The following is a 24,340-nucleotide window of genomic DNA, read 5'->3' as shown; positions in this document are numbered from 1 at the left end:
GGTGAAATCATCAATAGCGATCCTCAGATTTTGGACAAGGAGAAATTCCTTCCCATATCTGTTTGGCGTGGTTGGAAAGGTGCAGTTATATTGTCTTCAGAATAGCTAACCCTCTTAGATGTTGAATTATTCATGATGCCAAGATTCACAAGATGCTCTATCTGGAAGAATGGGAAGGCACAGCTTAAGAGGTAGAGCCAGGTTTCATTACAAACGTGAACATTTATGTTTTTTTTCAAAGCCAGTAGTTGAAAGCTTTTAACATCTAGACAGAAATGCATTATCCAGCAGGGGGCTAAAGGAAATCCACTGTGTCTTGTCTGCATGAGGGAATTTTGCATTTCAATTTGCAGTCTCCCCCTTTTAAAGTGTCTGAATTTCCTCCTATGTCAAGATATGTTTGAGAGGAAATGTCCTTGGAGATATGGAGGGAGGTTCATCTGGGTGTGCCATGATGCTGTTTCCAGTACAGGTTCATTTGCAATTCTAAAGGCTGTTGGATGACACGGTTGTTACTAGGGTCTGCTCTGCAATACATTAACATGCTAGTTGAATTGTCATGTTATTATGAGTTTTCCTGCCATTTTGAATCGATAGCTCTTAGTGATCATTCTGTATGTGTTAATCACTCAGAAATGTGAAAGACTATAAGTATTTGAAGGGCAGGAGAATATCATTTGGGGGGGTTGTTTATTTTCATCTGAGTTCTGAAACATAATAAAAGAATACTTTAAGAAAGAGCAAACCAAACCCTTAGAAATAGCACCTGCCAGAATAACAAAAGGAAATGCTTTTTAAGCCTTGCTTTGAAAAGTTTTGCTACAGCTAATTCATGCTACTGCAGCGCCTTAAATCCAAAAGGCCATAATGTCAGTGATGGTAATACTGCCTCGGCATTTTGTTAACAGAAGCAGTTGTCTTTGACTTTGGCACCGAAAAATGTTGACTGTTGTTGGAAGTATACAGAGGGATCTTCAGGTATTTGGTTCAGGGACGCAGTCAGAGAGTCTTTGCTCACACCATATGATGGTGAGGATAGTAATCGTAGCCCTAGTCCTCTCTTGATTCTCACTTGGCTCAGATTCCTCCGCCTTCTTCATCAAACCAAGACACAGAAAGATCCATCATGTCTGTCTTGGCTAGTTGAAAACCCAAATTATACTTAAGTATTTTTAGTATGCAACAACTTGCAGTTCCTTCACTAATGAGCATTGGAATAAAATCAAGGCATTTATCCATATGCATTTCATGAGAATACCAAACGGCACAATTTTATGTGCTAATTACACTTCAAGTTCTTAGTGTAGTAGAGTACATTACACTTCAAGTTCCTAGTGTAGTAGAGTACATTGAAATTGGATGAAAAAATAATAGGGCCGTTCTGTGCAGAATTACTCTAGTCTAAAATCAACAGATTTGGACTGGAGTAAGTCTTCATGTTTGCCATTTTGTGGGTATGTTATGGAATTGAATTGTTGTTTTTCTTTCTACCCTATTAGATTGCTGGATTCCTTGGGACATTGTGGTGCCTGAGCTTACTGGCATGTATATATGGTAGAACCACCCCTATTCTTATGCAGGTGAACCCACTTATCCTGTATGGATTCATGTTGCTGTTTCTCATTAATCCCACCAAAACGCTCTACTACAAGTCCCGTTTTTGGCTGCTCAAACTCTTGGTAAGTTGAGTACTTGATCAAAGTGCACAAACTGTCTGGCTGTGGTGAACAGCAATTCAGATTGCAAATGAATCTTGGTTCACAGCATGGTGGGTTGGTTGCATTTCAGTTAGCAGTTTGCCCAGTATACTTGTTATTAATCGTGATGAATTACGCACGCTGTGGGTGCATTAATGAGCAAAGACAAGTTGACTAGATATGTTGGAAAGGACTCTACACAGGCAGAAGAGACAATAGCAAGCTCTTAATAATTAAAATTCCTAGGAATAAAACAACTTGTCCAATTGCTGCTGAAATTGGCATCGTTCTAGCTGCTAGCTGATTCATCTGCACTATTACTGTTTTTCTTGAATGGTTAACACTCTGGCTTATAAATAACTCTTTAGTAGTAAATGTCAAAGATTTTTGTGTTATTGGAATGACTGAGTGCGTATTTACACTTGGACCCTTGTGCATCCATTCTGATGAAACAAACAGCACCACTGAAATCTTCCATCCATCATAGAAACCCAGAATATTTCTCAGCCAACTTAAAGTTCCTTTTTATTTTAGTGTTGGTTCATTGTCAACCAGTCTTGCATTTACAATAGCAGCTTAAACCAGTTTAGACCATGTAAAACACTTACGCTGCTCATGATAGCTGTGCATTTTAAAGCACTGATTTTTCTTCTGTCATTAACCACATTCATTCCGTTTATTTGGCTCTGGATGTGATAAACTCCTAGGAAGAGATTTCTGAGGCATATGAAAGATTATGTTAGAGCCAAGCTATGAACGATGCTAGAGTTCTAGGACTCAAACTCAAGACATATCCTTTGGTCCTTAAGAGAGTCCAGCAGCTGCTAATCTGGATCAGTGGCTGCAGCACTATATGTGTCTAACCTCCCATCACTGTATAAAAGTGCCTCAATGGGCTATGTTAAGCCCTTGTAGGGAAAGAAGGCTGACTAACAGCCCCATCCAGTGGGGGCCCCAAAAAGGGCTTTATTGAGCGGTGCGGCCTTGCACCAGCACATTTGCCATCCCCAGGGTGCTTACCCTGGCGGAGGTGGCAGATACGCCAGTGGCTACCTGTTCCTCAGCCCCATGCTTCAAAACCTGGAAGTTCAGTCTAAGGTGGTGCTGCGCTGGCAACCCAAATGGACACCAGCATAGGGAGGGGTGGGCCAGGACATCCCTGGGGGCAGCACCATTAGTTGGCTCCCTATCAGGGTTTAGGACTGGGAGTTCTGTGTCCCAGCTCTCAGACATGCCACCCTTTTGATGGGGCACATCTTGTAAGCCCTATGGGGCTTTCCGGGTTGGGGGGGGGGGTGAGCTATTACTTGCTCCCTGAACCACTGGAAAGCCCTCTTGGAGGTGGCAGCATGACGCTGTGTTGGCGCTGCGTCCTGCTGCCTCTGGCTCTGGATGGGGCTGATAGGGTGGTAACCTGTCTTTTCTCCTGTATATGAAATAGTCTGAGAAGGGAGCATTTCTCTTTGGTGAAACAGTGCAGGAGGAACATTTAACACACACATTATCCCCAAACCCTGTAGCCCCAGTCCAAATTACACATGTCACTGAGCAAAGGGTCGAGGCCAGCCGCACCATCGCAGGGCCAGGGATCTCCAGTAGCTCTGCCGCCGCCGAACGCAGCGGCCTGTTTGGGACATAAGTTAAGTGTTCCTCATGGGAAATTGCCAGAGCTGCTGGCTGTTTGGGATGTAGTAAGGCCCTCAGTGAAGTTGTTCCCTTTAATTTCAGTTTGACAAAATAGATTCAGTTGCCCAACGCATTATTGTACAGCCCCTTCCTCACTTACAAATCAAGGAAGTGTGAAGTTCCATACTTCTCTAAATGTAATGCTTCTAAAATCTGAACCTCAATAACAAGATAACCCTGGCACCTACCCTTTTAGCATTTGAATGTTAGTTGTTACAGCTAACCAGCCAGGAACATCTGTAACCCAAGGTAAATGGAGCATGAAATGGTCTAAGCTGAGAGACACGGAGCTGATTCCAGGCCTGGAGGGGAAATAGGCTGGGATTGAGAAGTGTCTGTTTACTAGTAGCTCAGATTTCTTCCTGCTCTCTTGGTTGCAAAAAGGTCTGAGCGCCTGAGAACAAATATTTCCATTGGCTATGACTGCCCCCAAAGTTTCCTACATCTGTTGTAGCATGGATAAAACGTACAAGTGCTTAATCATCCAAATGGGTGGTGGTGGGTTTCCCACTGGGCAGCGGGTGGCAGAGCTCACCCAGAATTTTATTTTCATGGCTGATATTTTCATAGAAAAGCAAAGAATTGAATCTAGCAAGCCAGACAAACTCTTTGACTTCTGGCTTTACATAAAAAGAGGAATTTCTGTAAAAAATCCATTCAGAGGCTTACGGGGCCTAAATGATGCCCTGGGCCTGGACCAGTTGGCCTCCCAGCAAGCAGCCCATCACTCTACCTCGACATGTTTCAGCAGGAGACCAGGGGACGAGGGCTCCCGCGGGTAGGAGGCTCTGGGGGGCTCCTGGCCTTGCAATCCCCTGGTGGGGGAGAGAAGAGGCCTCCCAGCCATGCAGCTGGGCCTGGTCTTGGGTGCCCCAGCATGGGGGGCCCCAGCATGGGGGGGAGCTTCTGGGTGCCGGCCGGGTCTCCACGCCATGGGAGAGGCCAGGCCCGGAAACCCAGTGCTCAGTAACCCCCCCCCCCATGTGCACCCGGGGACATTGGTGTCCCCATGTCCCTATGGGCGGTACGCCCCTAGATCTATTTATTAAAAGAAATTTTCCTAAGCATTGTGAGAAACCCAAGGGTTAGGCTAATCAGAAATGTAGAATAAACTAATACACTGAGCAGTGGATGCTGTGTAAACTGGAGAGCAGGACAATTTCAGTTGTGCAGTTCTTGCATTACAAGGCATATGCAGCGTTCATCTCTCTGTTTTGTTGCAGTTCCGAGTGTTCACGGCCCCTTTCCATAAGGTGGGCTTTGCGGATTTCTGGCTGGCTGATCAGCTCAACAGTCTGGCTGTGATATTGATGGACCTGGAATACATGATCTGTTTTTACAGCTTTGAGCTCAACTGGGGGGACAAATGGGCCGATCCAGGTATGGCCATGTGTGGGGGGGCAGGTACAGTAACCACTCTGTGTGATTATATTTGCACTGTATTGTTGAAGGCTTTCACAGCCGCAGTCACTAGAGTGTTGTGGGTTTTCTGGGTTGTATGGCCGTGTTCCAGTAGCATTTTCTCCTGATGCTTCGCCTGCATCTGTGGCTGGCATCAGATCCTCTGAAGATGCCAGCCACAGATCCAGGCAAAACGTCAGGAGAAAATGCTACTGGAACACGGCCATACAACCCGGAAAACCCACAACACTCTATATTTGCACTGTACATATTGAATGGTACTCTCTTGTCCATAGACTTTAAGCGTTTTGATCAGGGGGAAACCATAATATATTGCCCAGGCATTTATTATGCAGCCACTTGGGTTCATTGGTTGTGCCATTTTTAAAAGTTTTATTTACAGTGCCTGTTAATGGCTTAGAGCCTCTGGTGAAAATATACGTGATAGGAACGTTTCTGCATCCCAATTTAAAAAACCCACCTTCTCATGTGGTCGCATTTTCATGCAGAGAAATTGCCAATCTGCTTAGACAAATTGGAAGCCTTCCTCTGACAAGAGGTTTCCGTCAGGTGATGTGTCCTTGATACAGAGGAAGGCTTTTGACTAGGCCAAGTGAAGAGGTAAGGCAGAGGCATAGCTCCAAGGGAGGGGGGGGACGTACTTGGCGCGCCCCCCTGTGGGGGGTGGGTGGCGAGGGGGTGGCAGGGAACTTGAAGGCGGACGAGGCAGCGCCGAATGCACTGGGTAGCTTTCCCCTTGCTAAGTAACAGAAAAATGGTTTCTTGTAAGGCATTTATATGATATACGCCTAGCTGTATTGTAAGCATGAGATTCACATTGTTCCTAATTGAAATCTGTTTCCTGTCAATTCCTCAGGACCGCCTTTCTGGGTGAAAATGGAATACTTTGGAGAGAAACAGGGAAAGGTTTTTTCCTCTTTCCCTTGATGTTTGTCATCTTATTCTTTGCAGGTCCTAAGATTTGCAACTCCTACGCCTACGGTGTTCGAGCCGTTGTTCAGTGCATTCCTGCTTGGTTGAGATTTGTCCAGTGCCTGCGCCGATACCGTGACACCAAACGGGCCTTTCCCCACCTGATCAATGCTGGCAAATATTCCACCACCTTCTTTATGGTGACTTTTGCCGCCCTCTACAGCACTCATAAAGGTACTGATGATCAGCCCACTTTCTCCCCTACAGGTAGCGACATTGATTGGGCTGTTCAGTTCTGTGTCTTTACAGCCAGTCAGTTCTGTGACTTTAGGGTTGGACATTTCCATGTATTTTTAAACCTTAAAATGTTTCAAGGGTCCTACCTTGATTGGGCCGGGGGGTGTAGGGGAAGGCGGCTTTGACTCCCTGGTGAAAATCATCCTTCCAAATTTCTTTTAGTTCCAGTGTGGGGAGGAAGGATACAATAAGAATTCTCCCCCCACCCCCTAATCTGCAAGCAGGCAAAGGATTTAACTTCCTTTCCTCCATGCTGTGGTCTCAAACATAAGTGAGGATGGGACTCTTTTGCTGTTGGTTCTGGAAGGTTTTCCGGGCTGTGTGGCCGTGGTCTGGTGGATTTTGTTCCTAACGTTTCGCCTGCATCTGTGGCTGGCATCTTCAGAGGTGTATCACAGAGAAAAGTCTGTTTCTCACTGTGTCTAAGTGAGACGTCTAAGTGAGAAGTCTTAAGTCTTTTGCTGTTTTTTTTATAAGTTTAGAAATACATCAGGAAATTCTGAAGAAGTGCACATGTACACAAAAGCTTGTACCAAGAATAAAACTTTGTTGGTCTTAAAGGTGCCACTGGACTCAAAACTTTTTTCTGTTGCATCAGACCAATATGACTACCCACTTGAATTGGGAAATCCTGTGAGCATGTAGTTTGATCCTGACATGGGAGGAAGAGATGCTGCCAAGGTCTGAGTACAATTTGAGTTTCAATAATAGCTTTTAGAGCAGGGGTAGGGAACCTGCTGCTCTCCAGATGTTCAGGAACTACAATTCCCATGCTGGTAGGGGCTGGGATGTCAGGATATTGTAGTAACCATCCTGGTAGGAACGATCTGAGCTTCAGAGCTGTCTCCCTACTCCCTGCTCTTGAGAGAAATAACCTCACTCAGTACTGGCATGGTGTAGTGGTTAAGACGCAGGTACTGCACTCTAATCTGGAAGAACGAGAGGCTCGATTCCACTTTAATCTGGTGAAACTGGCCTCCTCCCTTGTGTGGCCACTCCAACACACGCCAGCTGGGCAGTGACCTTGGGCTAGTCACAGTTCTTCAGCTCTTCAGGCCCCCACACTACCCTTCACAGGGTGTTTGTTTGTGAGAGAAAAGAGAAGGGAAAGGAGTTTCAATTTAGCCACTGGAGTCTCTCAGAGCGAAGCCGGAAGGGATATAAATCTAACTACTACTACTCTGCTTCTGCTTCATTTTTCAATGGCTGCTCCTCACCCAACTTTGAAATCTGATGAAACTTTACACAATGGCTCAGTGAACCTAATCAGTGTGGTGGTCTTTCATGCCTGTTCCCTAAAGCTCTTCAATAAAATGATCTGCTTTTTTGGTTTGTTATACAAGCACTAAATGTAGTTATGTGAAATTAGAATAGGAGTGATTGAACGAATTTGGAATCTGGTCCAAGAAGGGGATTACATGCTTGCGTGTAATGGGATAGCCTGTAGTTTTAGAGCCTGCGCCATCATGAGCATGTCAAGACTTTGGGTGAATATTACAGACTCTCACTGCCCTTTCACTAGATCCTCAACTTTTTTTTAGGAAAAGATCCGTCACAGGAATGGAAGTAACCATTAGCTGTAATTTTTTTTCCCCATAGCGAGATAGGGAGAGAGACTCACATTTTCCCCCCAATGTTTTTGATATGAACAGAAACCTTTAGGCTGCTAGATGAGCAAGAAAATTAAGTGTTTCAGGACCGTGTGACAATTAATGTCCTTTTGCTGTTTTGCTGGTGGCTCACTGGATCAAACTGAACCATGAAATGTGTCCAGTGCTAGAAAGCTGCCTTGTGACTTTCATCTGCAATTTTTATTTTTCCACAAGATGATGGAGAGTTATTTCCAACCCATTAATCTGCAGATTGAACTCTCTGATCCTTCATGTTTTCCCATCTCCGCGGAAACCAAAATGGCTTGATTTTTTTTTCATTGTTATACTTCTACTGAGAAGGAATAAAGCTTTTTAGTTCCTTGTGCTTCAGGCAAGATCTCTGTGTCTGCCTTTGTTCTTTTTCCCTCAAGTCTCTTGTCAGTCAAGAGACTTTAGTCTGTTCCTGGAGCCTCATGACTGATCTGTCGCACAAGCTGGCAAAAGCAAATGTTTCGAGCCATTTCTTCACATGCAGGCATAGCAAGAGAGCAGTTTGAGGAATTGCACATTCAGATAAACTTTGATTGCCCTCCAATAAGTTCTTCATCCTTGCCCTGCTGATTTATATTTTCTGGAGCTGCTCAGCAGAAGAGTACCTGCTAAGTTTGAGAAGGGTTAGACCCGGAGGAAGGACCCCTAAAAGGAGAATATAATAGCCTGAGATACTGTCGTCATAAGAGCTTAGGGCTGGTCTGAAAATTCAATAGTAGTCACAGGAGACATGGCATTGCATGGGGAGCAATGGATCACTTATATTAAGGATGGTTGAATTGGGTGAATGAATTGCCTTAGATTTCTTGACTTACAAACACCAAACTTTTTCCACAAGATGATGGAGAGTTATTTCCAACCCATTAATCTGCAGATTGAACTCTCTGATCCTTCATGTTTTCCCATCTCCGCGGAAACCACATTTTATAAAACGTGATCAGGGCCTCTCCCAGCCCATACTCTCATCCAGGGCAGCCTTATGCATGTTTAGTGTAACTTCAGCTGGAATTGCTTCCCAGTAAATGTGCATAAGCCCTGACCTGTCAGATCTCAGAAGCAAATTAGAGACAGTCCTGGTTAGTACATGGAGGTTAGTACATGGGGATGGGAGACCACCAGGAGGAGGTTAGCAAAGAATAGCAGAGGAAGGAGACAACAGCAGAGGAAGACAAAACCACCTCTGCTCAGTCTCTTGCCCTAAAATCCCTAGTACAGAGGGTAGGCAAACTTACGTTCTCCCAGATACCACATGGGATTACAATTCCTCTACTCAGTCCTCCTAAATGTGAGCGGTAGATTTGGGTATACTGGCAGCAGGGCTGGATGGGAATTGTATGAATTCATGAACACCTGGAGGGCCTTATGAGTACATTGACCTGTGCCCCAGTAGAAGTCACTCTCATAAGTTGGCTCCTTGACTTGCGATAACACTTTACACTGGCCATCAAATGTGCATAGGATCTCTTCTGCCTTCCCTTTAAAAGCCAGGAGATTTAGGTGCCAAGGGAAGCAGTTAGAGGCTGATGCCATTTTGAAAAAACCCTGGGTGGTAGCTTGGACTTTGGTGTGGTATAGTGGGATTAGAATGCATGGACTCGGGGCTTTGGGGATCCTTGCCTCAATGCCCATCCTTGCCATGGAAACTCACTTGTGCAACCTTGGACTCCCTCTGTCAGCCTGGACTCTACTCTTCAAAGGATGGTTGCTGTGGAGAATAAAATGGAGAGAGGAGAGCAAATGTAAGGTATCATTGCTTTGGGGTCCCTCCTGGGTTAGACGAAGCAGGGCACTTCAGTATTCGAAATAAAATAAAATATACTTTCAAAGGGAAAGATGTGTGTGCACCAATTAGAGACAGAATGAATACGGTCTTAATTACAGCAGTCTGTAAAGCATCATCAGATGTCTACTGTGGTGGCTGAAAAACCGAGTCGTAGCATGTGTTTCCTGCTGTGCCCATCAAAACTCCAACCTTATCTCTGTGTTTCCCCGCCTTTTGCATTAGCCACAGGCTAGGTAGCATCTTGCAGGTTCAGGGCTAGTAGAGGGAAAGAGGGAGAGACAGCACACCTATAGAGGCAACATCCCAAGGCAGCCCAGTATTTTGGAGAGACAGAGAATAAGAAGTCAGTCCTTTGCTGTTAAGAATGGGCCTTCTTCTGAAGGGGTACAGTTGTAAGAAGGAGGGGGAGGGTGCCTCTTTGCTTCCCGCACTCCAGTGAATTTGCAGAATGGAGGGTAATGGCTAGCTCGTGGTAACAAGAAATCACGCCTTGCATTATTTTCTGTGCCTTTTTTTCTCTCCCCTTCCCCAGTGTGTTCTTCTATGCCCGTTGTTGACTCCAGGAAGAGGGGAAGGTGTCTCTGAGCCACCAGCCCAGAAATCTGTAATCCTCTCTTAGAAGGTCAGGCCATTGTTGGCTGCCCTCATCTCTTTGTGTAAGAATCACTGAACATGTTACAGGTATTTTGGTGGGCTTGTTTTCTTTCATTGATTTTTGTAGTCAAGGAAATTTCCGAAGGGCTCTTCCAATATCAAGTCTGAATCATATCCGCACAGTTATGTAGATTATGCTAGTGCTGATCACTGCAGGACAGAATTTTCAGCAACTTCATCAAACACTTCCATATAGCAGAGTTATCTGTGCCTCAGGTCCTAAGTGTATTTATGTAAGTGATTTTGATTAAAACTCATGCAACCTTGTTCCGGCTTTATGAATACCAGGTCCTTTCTGTGGATAAAGCTGTAAGATAGAATTTATTTATTTATTTATTTATTTATTTATTTATTTATTTATTTATTTATTTATTTATTTATTTATTTATTTATTACTTAAATTTATAACCCACCTTATATCCCATAAGGGCCACCAAAGCGGCCACCAAATTAAAAACATACATAATAAAATCATTAAAACTATTAAAAACATAGTATTAAAACCAGAGCTAAAATACATTCAGAATAAAAAAAGCAACAATTAAAACATTGGGCAGGAAGGATCACTGAAGGAATGCCAAATGAAACAAGCAACAACGAAAAGGCTTCACCCACTATCTTTATTTTTATTAACCTTTAATAGGCATAAATAGATCAAGTTTTACCCTGCACAGACACATTCTTCAGTCTCTCACATAGTTCAGCAGCAAGGAACAGGACTCACGTGAATTTGACCGGTTGACCCTAAGGGGCTCAATCACTTCAGATTCCTTTTAAAAAAAGAAATGTTGAGCAACGCATAAACAAATACCCCTACTACATCAATGCAAGAAAATACAATCCAATATAAAATTGCAATAAAAATAGATCTCGTTTAGCAAAGTTAAAAAGCAAAATGATACAGCATTGTGTATCCTACTCACGGTTGCAGATTAGACAGATTCAGGAGATCTATACCTATCTTTACTTATATAAGAAGTTCTTAATGTATTGTTTTATGTATCATATTTTATATTTAAAAATTTGATTCTGTGCCAAATAATAAAAAAACTTCAATTTGGTTTGAGTGTACTGGTATAATATATATATATATTTAAAAAATAAGAAAGTTCAAAAGTAATAAAATGGAAATAAATTAGCACTTTTAAAATGGTTGTTTCGTAATAGAGCTACCATACGTGGTTGTATGAGCATTGCAATCTCAAGAAGAAACGGTAACGATGGGTAAAATGTAGGGTTACGAGAAATTTTACTAAACCCACTAGTAAAGGGTGAATTAATCTGAGACGCCAAGATCTGCATTTCTATTTGATTAATTTGTGGAGGACATGGCAAGAGAGTCAATGGGAGCCACAGCCGGCATAAAGTGTCTTTTGTTGTTTTGGAATTTGGTGATACCCTTCCGCTGGTAAGAAGGCTTTCGAAGGAAGACTTCGTTGAATCTGGCTAACTCTCATAAATGCCCCGACGGTTGGGCAACCTACATTAAAAAGCAGCTAAGCTAGGTAATTGGCTAAAACTCCCACGTACTTGGGAAGGATGCCCAAAGCTCGAGGAGGAACAAGGACTGAGATTTTGGATGAATAGAAAGCCTAAAAGCGCTCACATGTATTCTTTCCCAGCCTGTCTCTTTGATTCCCAGCTTGGCAGGAAGATAAAGTTCCTCATTGCTGTTTTGAAGGACAAGTTAGGATCTATTCCCAACGCTCCTAATTTTATTGGTAATTGCCTTGGACCATTTCCAATTTAATACTATCTTTTAAGTAGGTGTAACAGCAAATGTCGCTATCCTTGGATCTAAGAAGTGGATCTTTTGAGCCAGAATTTTATTGTGAAAATCCAAGCTAGGAGTTTCGAGCTCGTGGATAGTCCACATCTCGCTATTATTGTAGAGTAGTGAAGGTGATACTATTGGGGAGGACTTTTACTACTCTTCCTTGTGAAATTCGCGCTTGGATTAGATCAATTTCTGAGTTGAAAGCATTGGATCCATATGGGGATCCCAGTAAAGAAGTCTTTGGAATCACCTTTGCTTGGAAAAATCTCTTTGTGGGCAGTACTAACAATGATGGATTGGAAAACCCTTCCCTCGTGAATAGAATTGAGGCGATACCTGATAGCAATTTTTTTTCCCCGAAGTTAAGTGGAGCAAGATCTTTGTAGTGACCACTGGAAATTATATCGGAAATTTATAGGCCCAAGTATTTTAAAAGATTTGACCTTGATTAAAAGATGGATGTTAGTGATGATTTTCCATGTCATCTGTTTCCAGCCCGAAGTTGAGAAAAACTACTATTTTGGATTTTACTGAAGTTAACCTTCAGTCTCGCTTTTATATCACAGTAGTTGAAGAATGGCGCTTTTAAATATCTCATAAGGCATTTACTCTGGTTCCCTGCGATAGAATAGCAGTATCGTCGGCATACAGTAGCAATGTAATAGGATGGCCTCCTGCTTTCGGTGGATGTCCTTCTACCGTGTTGAGATGGTCTTGCAGGTCATTTATATATAAGTTAAATAGGTGCGGGGCGATCTGGCTGCGACATCTGTCACCCCATTGATCGCCAGGGTTGATTCGCTGATTCAAGTTTGGCTAGGCTGGAAGTTCCCCTACTAATCGCTTCCATGTGCCCCTCCCGAAGCTGCGCTTCACCCACTAGCAGCAACAGAAGAGGACAGTCTCTTGTTTTCCAGCGATCGCATTGCCCCTGAGTTGCCACCCACCTAATCTCAGAAAGAAGGGGCACCCAAAGCAGGACCTTGGAAGATGATTGCAGTGCTTAGGTAGGTTTATAAGGGAGTTAATCAGTGGTTGGATTCAAAGGATTTAACAACCGGTTCCGGTGGTGGGATTCAAATAATTTAACAACTGGTTGTATACAAGCACAATTTTAATAACCGGTTCTGCCAAAGTGGTGCGAACCTGCTGAATCCCACCACTAGAGTAGATGGTCCTTCAAGTATGTTGGAGCCAAAGGTCAACAGCAACACCTTGAATAGTACCTGAAAATAGATAGGGAGCTAGTGTAGGTGGGCCAAGATTGGAGTGATTGGAGCGCCTACAACCCATTCCAGTCAACATCTTGGTTGCAGCATTCTGCACCAGTTGACTTTTCTGAACAGTTTTCAAGGGCAGCCCCACATAGAATGCACTGTAGTAATCTGATCTAAATGTAATCAGGGCGTGCACCACCGCGATGAGATGTTCTCTGCCGAGGAAAGGCCATAACTGGCTAATCAGTCAAGTAAGTATCTTTTGTTCTCATCACAGACTTGTGCCTGGGTAAGCTCCGCTGTGTTCTGCCGCTGTGCACTCTGATGTAATGAGAAAGATACCTCTTACCAGAGGGGCCCATGCTGCACCTGTTCTTTTTATTGAATCTTGTTTTGAAAATATTTGTTTCAACCAATTTGGACCTGTAGCCTAAAGATATTTGTGTGCGTGTGTGTTGCTGTGCTCGATTACTTTAATCCAGGGGTAGGGAACCTGCGGCTCTCCAGATGTTCAGGAACTACAATTCCCATCAGCCCCTACCAATTGGCCATGCTGACAGAGGCTGATGGGAATTGTAGTTCCTGAACATCTGGAGAGCCGCAGGTTCCCTACCCCTGCTTTAATCAAATGTTCTCCCTTTGTGCTTACTGTGTCATGTTGCTTCACAGCCTCGCTACCCTGAACAAGTAGGGAATTTCAAGAGGAGCTTTGCAGCATAAGCTTCCTTACATAAAGGACGCTTTGGAGACTTCTGGCATTTTTGTATATCTGACAGTAGATAGGGGAGCTGGTCGGAAGCCTGTAAGCATGGATGCAGGTAGTACTAGCACCAAAGCAGCATCCTTTCAGCACCCCAAGATCTTTTCGTTTTCAGCCTGAATCCTTTTTCAGAACCTTCCTTAACCAGCTTCCGTCTTCTGCATTTTCTTTCTCCACATCGGAACTGCTCCAAAAGCAAGTTGCCCTTTTTCAGTTCTAGCTTGGCAGATATCCATGGTTTCTGGCCAGAGCTCATCCCAAACGCCCACCCTAGCGTGTTGTTGTGTAATAGACTTTACAAAAGCCACAAGAGAGAGGGCCACGCTGCTGATCTGAAGGCAAAGGGGGCAGCAGTTTCAAGAGCGAGAGCTGTACAAATATACCAACACATTTCCATTGTCCTTATACTGTGCTTTACAATAATTCTGCAAAGGCTTATCTAGCATATTGTTGGCTTTCACGGCCGGGATCAATTGGCTGTTGTAGGCTTCTGGGCTGTGTGGCCATGGTCTGGTAGTTTTTGCTCCTAACAATAAGATGTGTTTCTCTTGTGACTTGCATCTGAAGATGCCAGCCATAGATGCAGGCAAAACATTAGCAGCAAAAACTACCAGACCATGGCCACACAGCCCAGAAAACCCACAACAGCCAGCCTATCCAACAACTCTGCTGTTCTAAATACTAGTTGCTGGGCCAGCAAATATAGACAATTGTCAGGAAAGCTGACTCACACTGTCCTTCCATTTGCTCTGATTATGCTAGGAAGGTATTGTGTTCTCATTTTTGCTGCTTGGCTTCCAAAAATACAAAAACGTGGAAGGGCTTATATATTCCAAAGGCAGGAAAGGGTTGGGGGTGGGGGGGGAGAAGAGCTTGAAAGAAGCCTGGAGACCCCCACTTAAAATTCCAGAATCTGGGGTTGAGTATGAGAGCCAGACTTTACTATGGAGCGCTGACTTTTGAGGTACTTTAAATCTTTGGATTCGTCTTCTCGGACTACTTGCCCCTGGTGCGGTAGTCTGCCCTCTCAGCTCGCAGAACTTTTCAAATAATTCCAGATTCTTGTAAAAGACTCATCAATGCCTTCTCCCTCTGAATAACCTCTTAGCTGTAAAGTAAACTTTTCCTTCTGCCTGTTGGATGGGCTTACTGTTATAAGTTCAGCTGTAATAATTTGGTTGGTCTCCAATTCTGAACTTCTCTGGAGGGCTCTTTCGTAAGCTAATTATGCAGCCTTTGAAAACTGAAGCCATTGCTTTGGCTTCTGTGCCCTTTCCAGATGATCCAAATAGGAACATGGAAAGGTGAGCTGTCAGCAACTTGAAAAATATGGTAAACTGTCAGATCTATTTCAGGCTATTTAATTACCATCCATTTCTCTCACTAAATGAGTTCCAGCAACAGACGTTAATTAAAAGGTGGGGGGAATCTGTTAACCAAACAGCTTGATCAAGGCAGCTGTTGCTACATGTAGAAGTGAATTGCTTTTTTTCCATCTCTTAAGTAGTATGGTCTCTTGCGAACAATTGTACCTATTGCTGAGCATTTATAAAGACCAAATTGGAAGGCTGCATCATCCAAAGCAGTGGTTTTCAGATTGTTCTGCTGAAACCTGGAGTCACTCATTAAAGCTCCTCCAAACAGAACAAGATCTTTCTTACCGCTGTCAGTCGTCTCCTGAAATATACTGTTGTGGAGGACTACTTAGTTCAAAGTCTCCCTGTCAGTTATAATAATACTGGGTTTGGTTTGCTTTTGATTACCATTTCACATATATAGCGGCAACCTTAGTTTTACCCAACCTAAATCATATCTACTTGGCAAAAAGCCACACTCAGTTGTGACTCTCAGTGAATTTGCTTGACATAGACCCCTTCCGCACTTGCAGAATAATGCACTTTTAGTCCACTTTCACAATTGTTTGCAAGTGGGTTTTGCTATTTCGCACAGTAAAATCCAGCTGCAAAGTGCACTGAAAGTGGATTGAAAGTGTATTATTCTGCATTTGCGGAAGGAGCCATAGTTTTTGCAAATGGATGTTTTTGCAGTCCTGGTGTAACATTTCTTAATTATGCACTACAAAATTCTTAGGTGTATCTTGGTGGGGTGGTGGTGGGCGGATCAAAATAAGGCTGGAACCTTTTGAAGATAGATTTGGGAAAACAGAACGGGTGAAATAGAAGCAAGAGAAAAGCCTGTAAATAGCTTTCCCCTCTCTTTCCTCTCATGTTGGCCTGTGATCAACTCCCATTAATGTTTTCTGGCACAACATGACCTCGATGCTGGTGTGCCACAATATCTAGTCTACCAAATACATGTAATATTTTAACCCAATGTATCAGATTGAGGGATAGTAATTTTTAGGAGAATTGAGTGTGCAATTGGCTACTGGTAGTACAGCATGCCCTCAGAAGAGTATCTTTTTCATTTGGGGTATTCATTAGCAGAAAGCTACAGAAATGGTCATCAGATATTCAGGCACCATGCCATATGCTTCAAATCCCAGTTTGATTCAACTTACCAACAGATACTTGTTCTTCCATTTTGAAGTATTGCTTGACCCTTTCTGCACATCACAAATAAAAACTCCTGAGGATGGGGGAAAGGGTGTCTTGGGGAGATAGTCTTTACAATTTTTTTCCCCAAGACGCCCTCGGAACGTTTTATTTTTTGCTCAAGACATCTTATTTTCTTTATACTTCTATTTATACCCCGCCACCCGCTTTTTACAGGGTTCAGGGTGGCAACAGCAGCAAAAATTTACATAGTAAAACAGTTCCTAAAATGTGGATTTTCCCCCACAGATCGTTTTCAATACTTTTCCTCCTTGGCTATGCAAACACAAAAAGGCAGAAGACATTTTATTTTTCCTGCCTTCCACACACCCACCCACCCACCATTCCCGTTAGAGCGCTTACTTTCACATCCGCAACAGCTTGCTTGCATTCGCCATTTTCTGCCACTTCAGAGTCCGTGCTGCTTCCATTTGCTCCATGTCTGTTTCCCATGGAGGTTTCCTCTGCTTGCAGCTCTTCTGATTGCTATTTCTGTGTAAAACATTCATGAATAAAGTTTGTTGTCCCTAGTGATCCTGAAGACACCTCCCTGTAAACAAAAAGAGAGAGGGAAAAAGCATACATGCCTTGGATTGCCGGGAAAACAAACTTTATTCATGATGAGCTGCAAGCAGAGGAAACCTTCATGGGAAATTGACCAGCAGCAAATGGAGGAAGCGTGATCTCCCAAGCAACAGAAAATGCCAGGCGCAAGCCGCTGTGAAAATGAAAGTAAATGCTGTAACGGGGGTGGGGGGAGGCAGAAAAAATAAAAGATCTGCTATACAAAAAGAAAAAGCCAGAGGGTTCTTTTTAAGACGTCCTAAGGATGTCTTATTTGTGCTGTGCATGATTGGCCGTTGGTAGGCGATCAAAATGGAGGAGAATCAGGTGATCAGGGTTGATGGGATTGTACTTATCATGTAATAGGATGCTGTTGTGAATCTCGGTTGTTAAAGGCATATATTGTGCTCTGCCGGTTTTCCTCAACATCATAGCGTCGTTTAATGTGATTTTTTAGGGTATTTAGTTGCAACAGCCAATGGAGTGAGGGACAGTAATTTCTTCCTCCTTTCGGTGAAGTAATTTGCAGCCGTCTTAAAGCTCAGCCTTTAAGGCAGGTGGCTTTTAATAGCTGTAATTTACCAGGGAAGTTTGATAAATGCAATTTATATTGCTTAATAGGGTCTGCCAGTTAATGGAAACTAGGAAGCACTGAGGAACGAGGTCTGAACACAGAGGGCAACATACTGAGGTTTTAATTCCGAGGAACTCAAGGGAAAAGGCTTAATCTTCCATGCAACTAAAAGGAGAACCACTTACTGGATGTAGTAAGTTGTTTTCAAAGACCTAGAATTATTGAACACGCAAATGCGTCTTTCTATGATAATGGTTTGGCAATTGAATGTTTTATTTCCAGTTCTGCAGAATGTAGTGGTTATGAAGTTAAGCTAATATACAGACATGAAGGAGCACAGTCATGAGACCCGTGAGGTTGGAAAAACCCCACTGCCAACCACCTTCCTCTTGCTTTCAAGAGACATCAGACTTCTCTCACAGTAGTAACTGCTGCCACCAACACATCTGAAAGATATCCTCTACTAGACAAGTTTACTAGCAAGACAAGTCTAGAACTCTGCATTGGCATTTAGAAACTTTGCCTAGTTACTGCATCTCCTGCTTCGATTGTACTATACTGTGTTTCACATAAAGATGTTAGTTCGGTCAGTTGAGGTGCAGCAATCAAGAAGATTGTATGTTTCCTCATTAGAATATAGTCCCAAAACAAATGTGAGAATTATCATTCATTTTTACACACTGCCTTTGTCAAAACCATTGTTTTGTGCATTGTTGAAACAAACAGATGGGGGGGAGCAAGGCTAGGTAGGCACTAGGACCCAGGTGGAGCATACTACAACAAAGAAGGTCTGGCATGGTTTTCTCTGTGGCGGAGGCTTTGACAGCTGGAATCAACTGAACTGTTGTAGGTTTTCTGGGCTGTGTGGCTGTGATCTGGTAGTTTTGCTTCTAACTTTGTGTCCGCGTCTATGGCTGGCATCTTCAGAGGCCTGTCACAGTGAGATGTGTTTCTCTCAATGGCACAGTGTTGAGACACCTTGTGTAAGCTGGTTGGTGTTCTTTGCAGACAAAACAAGACCGCAAGCGTAGCAAATGTTGAATGGCTGTGCTTTCTATACCATGCTGTGAAATTAGCAGGTTGTAGCAAAGGTGCCCCTGTGAAAGAAAAGGCAGAAGTGAAAGCGTAGCGTAGCGTATGGCCTTTTTGCATAATAGGAGCCTCCAGGTCCTTCATCCAGCTATTCAGCCTGTTGTCTGGGACGCTAATTGCATCACAGATGGCTCAGTTGGATGAAGTTTGGGATCTCTAGATAGCCTCGGCGCTTCTAGCTTGGTAGGTGGCAGGTAATATTAAGACTGCAGTTAGATGGCCTGTATCTTACCATAGTGCTTATCTTAAGATTAAGGCAGCTTTTTGATAACCTCGCCAGGTTTCCCGGCTTTATTTTCGTGGCTTTTGATAGCCAGCAGAAGCCACAGATACCAGCGGTAGGCTGACACTCCCAGAATTCTTATCGTCTTAAGCACTGTGTCTGAGCCAGGTTTTCAATAACGCATGGCATTGATTTCTTTTTTCCGCCAAGCTGCATTGAATATGTTGTTTGCCTTCTCAGGAATAATTCAAGAGGGTAAACAAAGAGCATTTGGTAGGCAGCAAATTCAATGTTAACTGCGTTTGCCACAGAAATATTTATGTTGTGGACTATTTTCATTTCCCCAGATGCATAGAGTGAAAACTTAGGAGCAATCGCTCTTTGGTCATTTGGTATTTCCTTCGTGAGGGGCATGTTAAAGAAGAAGATTTCAGCCATGTAGTGGTTCTGTCTCTCTTTTTAAGAGGGTGGGCTCATTGTCAGCCACGTCTTGCCTCTTCCTGGGAGTGAAAGAATTACTGGCTTCAAGGATGAGTATCCTTTGGGTGACTTGGGCTCCAATCCGAAGGACACTTTCCTGAGAGAAAGCCTTATGAATTACATGGGACTGAGTTCTGAGTAGACTTGCTTAGGATTGTACTCTCTCTTTTCTAGTCACCTGTTAAAGAGCCTGCTTTGCTACATTCATCAACGCTGTAGAAGACAATAGGCAGTAAATTACGGGATGTTTAGTACGATGAAGGCTGAACCTTCCTTACATCAGCTTCTTTCTTTCTCACAAATACTTAATCATACAAAAGAAATAATTATTGGAACAGTATCGTGTGGCTTTGTGCAAGGTACTGATCTTGCGTTAGAAACCAAAATGTAAAGGTGTTGAGGAGACAGTCTGAAAACCAGAAAAAGAAACATTGAGGGCGAACCAGCAAGCTAAAATGGTAGCTTAATAGAAAATTGCCAATCCATATTACACATTTTGTTATGGATGTTCAGTAGATTATATTTTCTTCTGATGAGAAAATCTGTTGCCTCCAAGCTTCCTCGTGAATATATTTAGAGCAGGGGTCTGCAACCTGCGGCTTGCCAGATGTTAATGGACTACAATTCCCCTCAGCCCCTGCCACCATGGCCAATTGGCCATGCTGGCAGGGGCTGATGGGATTTGTAGTCCATGAACATCTGGAGAGCCGCAGGTTGCAGACCCCTGATTTAGAGGAACAGCTTCTCTTTTACCTGACGAAAATGCAATATAATGTATCAATCTAAATACTAAATTATTATTTCAATGGCAGGGGGAGTGCATTGGGAATGTACTTGCTGAAGTACTGTCGATTTTGCCCTTTTTTCCCCTTCTGCATTAGACCTACTAAGCTGGATCCTACCAGTTTCATCCACTGGCCTTGGGGCACTCTTCTGTCACCCGGAACATTCCACTGACAGATGAACCTCGGCCACTTGAGTCAGCAGAGTTCTTCCTCTGCCAAAGGAATAAGCCAGCCCTCATTATCAGATCAGTAGAAGCCATTCCAGTGCCTTTATATCTCTGCTCACATGGACACATAACACTTCAGTACATGATAGTGACCTTGATGGACCAGTGGTCTGACTCCGTTTAAGGCGATTGGTCCATCAAAGTCACAGTTACCTACTCAGGCTGGCTGTGGCTTTCCAGGGCCTCGGGCAGATGTCTTTCCCAGCACTTACTACCTGATCCTTTTAACGGGAGATGCTAAGACTGAACCTGGTACCTTCTGCATTCCTCTACCACTGAGCCACAGCCCCTTCCTCTCGCTAGGGAGACCAGGTTTCTAAATTTATCAGCCATTCTGATTCAAATAACACCGCTGTATGACTCAGTTTTGCCAAAGTGCTTAAAATGTTAGAGAATTGAAACTGTTGTTACTAAGCTCTGTGGGGCTTTTTTTGTTTTCCCTTCATTTTCTCTTTAGTTTTTATTTTACCTACATTGGCAGATTACAATATTCTAATTGAATTTCAGCTTTTGACAGTTTACTTTAAAATCTACTGTATATTTAGCAGTTTACCCAATTTGCATACATTTGCTTCTCTTTTAATAGACTGTGAAAACTGTGAGGTTCATGACACTTGTTCTGGTATAGTGTTAGAAAAGCTTCCATGGGGCCCCTTCTGCACATGCAGAATAATGCACTTTCAATCCACTTTCAGAGCACTTTGCAGCTGGATTTTACTGTGCGGAATAGTAAAATCCACTGGCAAACAATTGTGAAAGTAGATTGCAAGTGCATTTTACTGCATGTGCGGAAGGGGCCAAAGTGAAGGAGAAAAGGGGTACAAGTGTAGAGAGGGCAATAATCAGTGTTACTGAGAAGAGTTATATAGCCATGGGAGTGTGCAGAAACTCTGCTCCCAGCATAATAATGAAGCCCATGCATGGTTGTGCTTTTATATGACCCATTTTGTGACTCTTCCCAATCTTGAGAGTTAATCCACCGTCACTTCCTGGACCTTCTTTCTTCCATAGAATACTTGGCTTGGGTCCTAGCGTCTGGCACCATATCTCCAAACCCACCCATCCCTTTGCCCCAAAGACCACATCAGGCAAGTGGCAAGCTGCTCACTGCCCCGCTGGGCCCACCACCAGCCCTTCAAAGCCTCCTCCATCCCTTCCGTCAAGGGAATACTTTTCAGTGCAGAAGCACACTACTTGCGCCAAACAATTTCGACCACACTTTTGTCTTTCATTGCGACAGGGTGTATCAATGTCTGAAGGGAGGCAAGCATGAAAACCGTTATTTCTTGAAGTACACGGTGAATTTGTGCTCAGTCTTGAAGGTGCTGTGCCTACCTATAAACTAACACCTGCTTCCCAATTCACAATTTTTGGGCACAATAAATGTACCATGGTTTGGACATGTTGGTGAAGATTTTTCTTCTATGAAGAGAAGTACTGCAAGTCATGTGCGAATATTGACTTCCATAACATTCAAGTCTGGAAACTTTAAAAAAGAAGCTTAGAGCAAAAAAATAATAATTCATGGTATGTGTGATATCAGTCAGGTTGGGTGTCCCCCAACCCTACTTGCAGTCACATATTTTGGCACTGATGCTCTAAAGTGTACCATGAGTTAATATGTCTCAGAGCGCTTCACAAGAGGAGGGGCTTCAGTCTTTTCTTCTCCACCATCTTCCTGGGCTCAAATGGCCACGGGAGAAGGCTGTTTCCCCAGTTGTGGGTCTCCACGCATTCTGGAATCATGTGACATGGAGTCTAACAGCAAGGTAAACAAACCTCCAGCAGCCATTTCCACGTAGGAAAACAACACAGCAATGAGCCACGGGGAGCAATAGAATCCTTTTGAAAGTGAGTTTCCCAATCGTGCCCGTGACTGCACGTCATGTTGGGACCTCCAGTCCAACCCCACCTCCACCCCAAAGCACACGTATTATGTCATTTGGCCCTCAGGTTCTCTGAAATCGGTGCCCAGTATGAGCTCAGCTGTGTTTTCATGCTGTAGCAAAGACAGCACTGGCGGGTTCTTGAAACAGGCAAGAAAGGTGGAGAAAATCCCATTTTGTATCACCGACGACCGATGACGGGTAGCAGGTGTTTAAGCACACCAGCTTCGCCTCAATCTGTTTCATCCACTTTTTAGATTTCTAATGGCTTTGTTACGTGAAAGTCGACTGGCAGAAGCTATATTTGTTTGAGATGCACACGGATGTTAGCATAATGTACACAGCAGGTATCTTCTATGCGGATGTTAAAGGCACATTGTGCTCGGGGGCTGTGGTTAGAATGCCAATGCTCTGATTTTCCAGCCTTCCAAACATTACTGAAGAGAACTGCTAGGAGTCACCGGTGGAGATTGAGATATAATTACCCGCCTACAGCAACAGCATCTTTCTGTTACAACCCCCGAATACTGATGAAGAAATAAAATAGGGACAAAAAAATATCAAAGCGAATCCCCGAACTGAGAATCTGGGGTGAGGCAGGAGGTCAGTGGCCCCCACAAAGGGCAGAAAGTTGAAGGAGCAAGATCTGCAGGTGTGTTTGAATATGCGGGGTGGGGGGCATAGTAAAAGCCTGACATATAAATGTTATATTACTGAGGTATGTAAGCAACAAGAGGGCATACCCCAATCCAATTGCAGCAAGATAGAATCATGGCCTGCGGGTACAGAGGCAGGAAGATCTGCTTCTGCAAGTGGACGTTTTTCTGGCTTGATGGCTAATGCGGCGCAAGAGGTTAATAGAGTTCTTTGTGTCACAGACTCCCGTTCTTACCATCACTTGCTCTTTAGACAGCCCTTCTTGGAAGTAATGTAAACTTACCTAGAGATTGCCTTTGAAGTACGATGGTTTTTTTTTTCTCTGTTGTTTTTTTACTATCCTCCCTAATTAAACATTTCTACAGCTCTAGGACTGCTCCATATGCCCCAGCACTCAACGGTACTGCTTGGGAGTATAGAACAGAGTCTTGCTGTTCTAAATGACTAAAGACACTATTTGGAAGTTTGAGGGAAATACCATAAGCTTGAGACCACTCAGTGTATATGAGAAGAAAATTGTGCCATGAAGTCACAGGCAGTGCTTAGCATGAAGTGTTAAGAAGGCATGTTTTAAAGAATAGATGATAAAAATAATTCTCCTGCCACTGCAGCCTGCCCAAACATCTCAGTGTGTTGTGTTAATCAAAAGAATATATGTTCTCCTGGGGATGTGTGATAAATGCCCAAATAGTCTACACAAGCATTTCTCTGGATGTAGGGAAACTATGCTGTGCCCTGATTTCAAGTCATGCCCATTGGTACCGCAGGCACAGATAATAACAGAGGCAGCTGTTTGCATGCCAGGGGCTTGATCACTTTCCTGCGGCGCATCAAACAGTCTAGTGGCACAAGCAGTTTATTCCAGTAGTAAGTGTTTTGCTAGTGGGAGCTTATTTTGTTGATTCATGATTCATCCAAGGACGTGAGCTCTGCCTCACTAAAGTTTCTGCTGGGATAACTTTTGTTAATACTTAAAGTGCGGCTGCTTTGCTGTAATAAATGAATTCCCTCAGGAGCAATCCCCTGGGCACATAGTAGCAAGTATGCACATGATGGTCTTCTCTTTAATTTAACAGTAAAACGCAGTAACTGGGCGGGGAGGAGATCCTGTGTAGCTGTGCCCTGCTTTTCAGCATTATTGGTTTTTGTTTCTGAAAAATCTAGGGAAGCATTTAGGAAAGTATACATGGGGCGGGGGGGGGGGGGGGGGGCTAAGCATAGAACTCTAGCAATAGGAAACCAATTAAAGGTGCAATTAGTGCTCTTGTTTCATAGCACCATCCTTTTTTATTATGAACTAATTTACAGGCAGCCTGCAGCTGTTTTCTCTGGGAACTGCTTTGATTAGAGGTTGGTTGGTCCCTGCGGCCGCATTCACATGAAGATAAACAGCACTAACGCTTGGAGTGGGTTCGGAGCAACACGTCTCATCCCTTTATATTCACCCAT

General features: G+C 43.5%; 1 protein-coding gene across 1 annotated transcript in view; it reads left to right on the top strand.

Moving 5' to 3' along the window:
* Positions 1-24,340, top strand: part of XPR1 (xenotropic and polytropic retrovirus receptor 1) — a 146,549-nt gene that overhangs the window by 104,649 nt on the left and 17,560 nt on the right. The window contains exons 9-11 of the mRNA XM_048496150.1: positions 1,500-1,679; positions 4,607-4,763; positions 5,757-5,951. Of these exons, the coding sequence (XP_048352107.1) occupies positions 1,500-1,679; positions 4,607-4,763; positions 5,757-5,951 (532 nt within the window). The remainder of the gene's footprint in view (positions 1-1,499; positions 1,680-4,606; positions 4,764-5,756; positions 5,952-24,340) is intronic.

The sequence above is a fragment of the Sphaerodactylus townsendi genome, linkage group LG05 (genome assembly GCF_021028975.2).
Source record: "Sphaerodactylus townsendi isolate TG3544 linkage group LG05, MPM_Stown_v2.3, whole genome shotgun sequence".
Lineage (NCBI taxonomy): Eukaryota > Metazoa > Chordata > Lepidosauria > Squamata > Sphaerodactylidae > Sphaerodactylus > Sphaerodactylus townsendi.
This window is presented reverse-complemented; position numbering and strand designations above follow the sequence as displayed.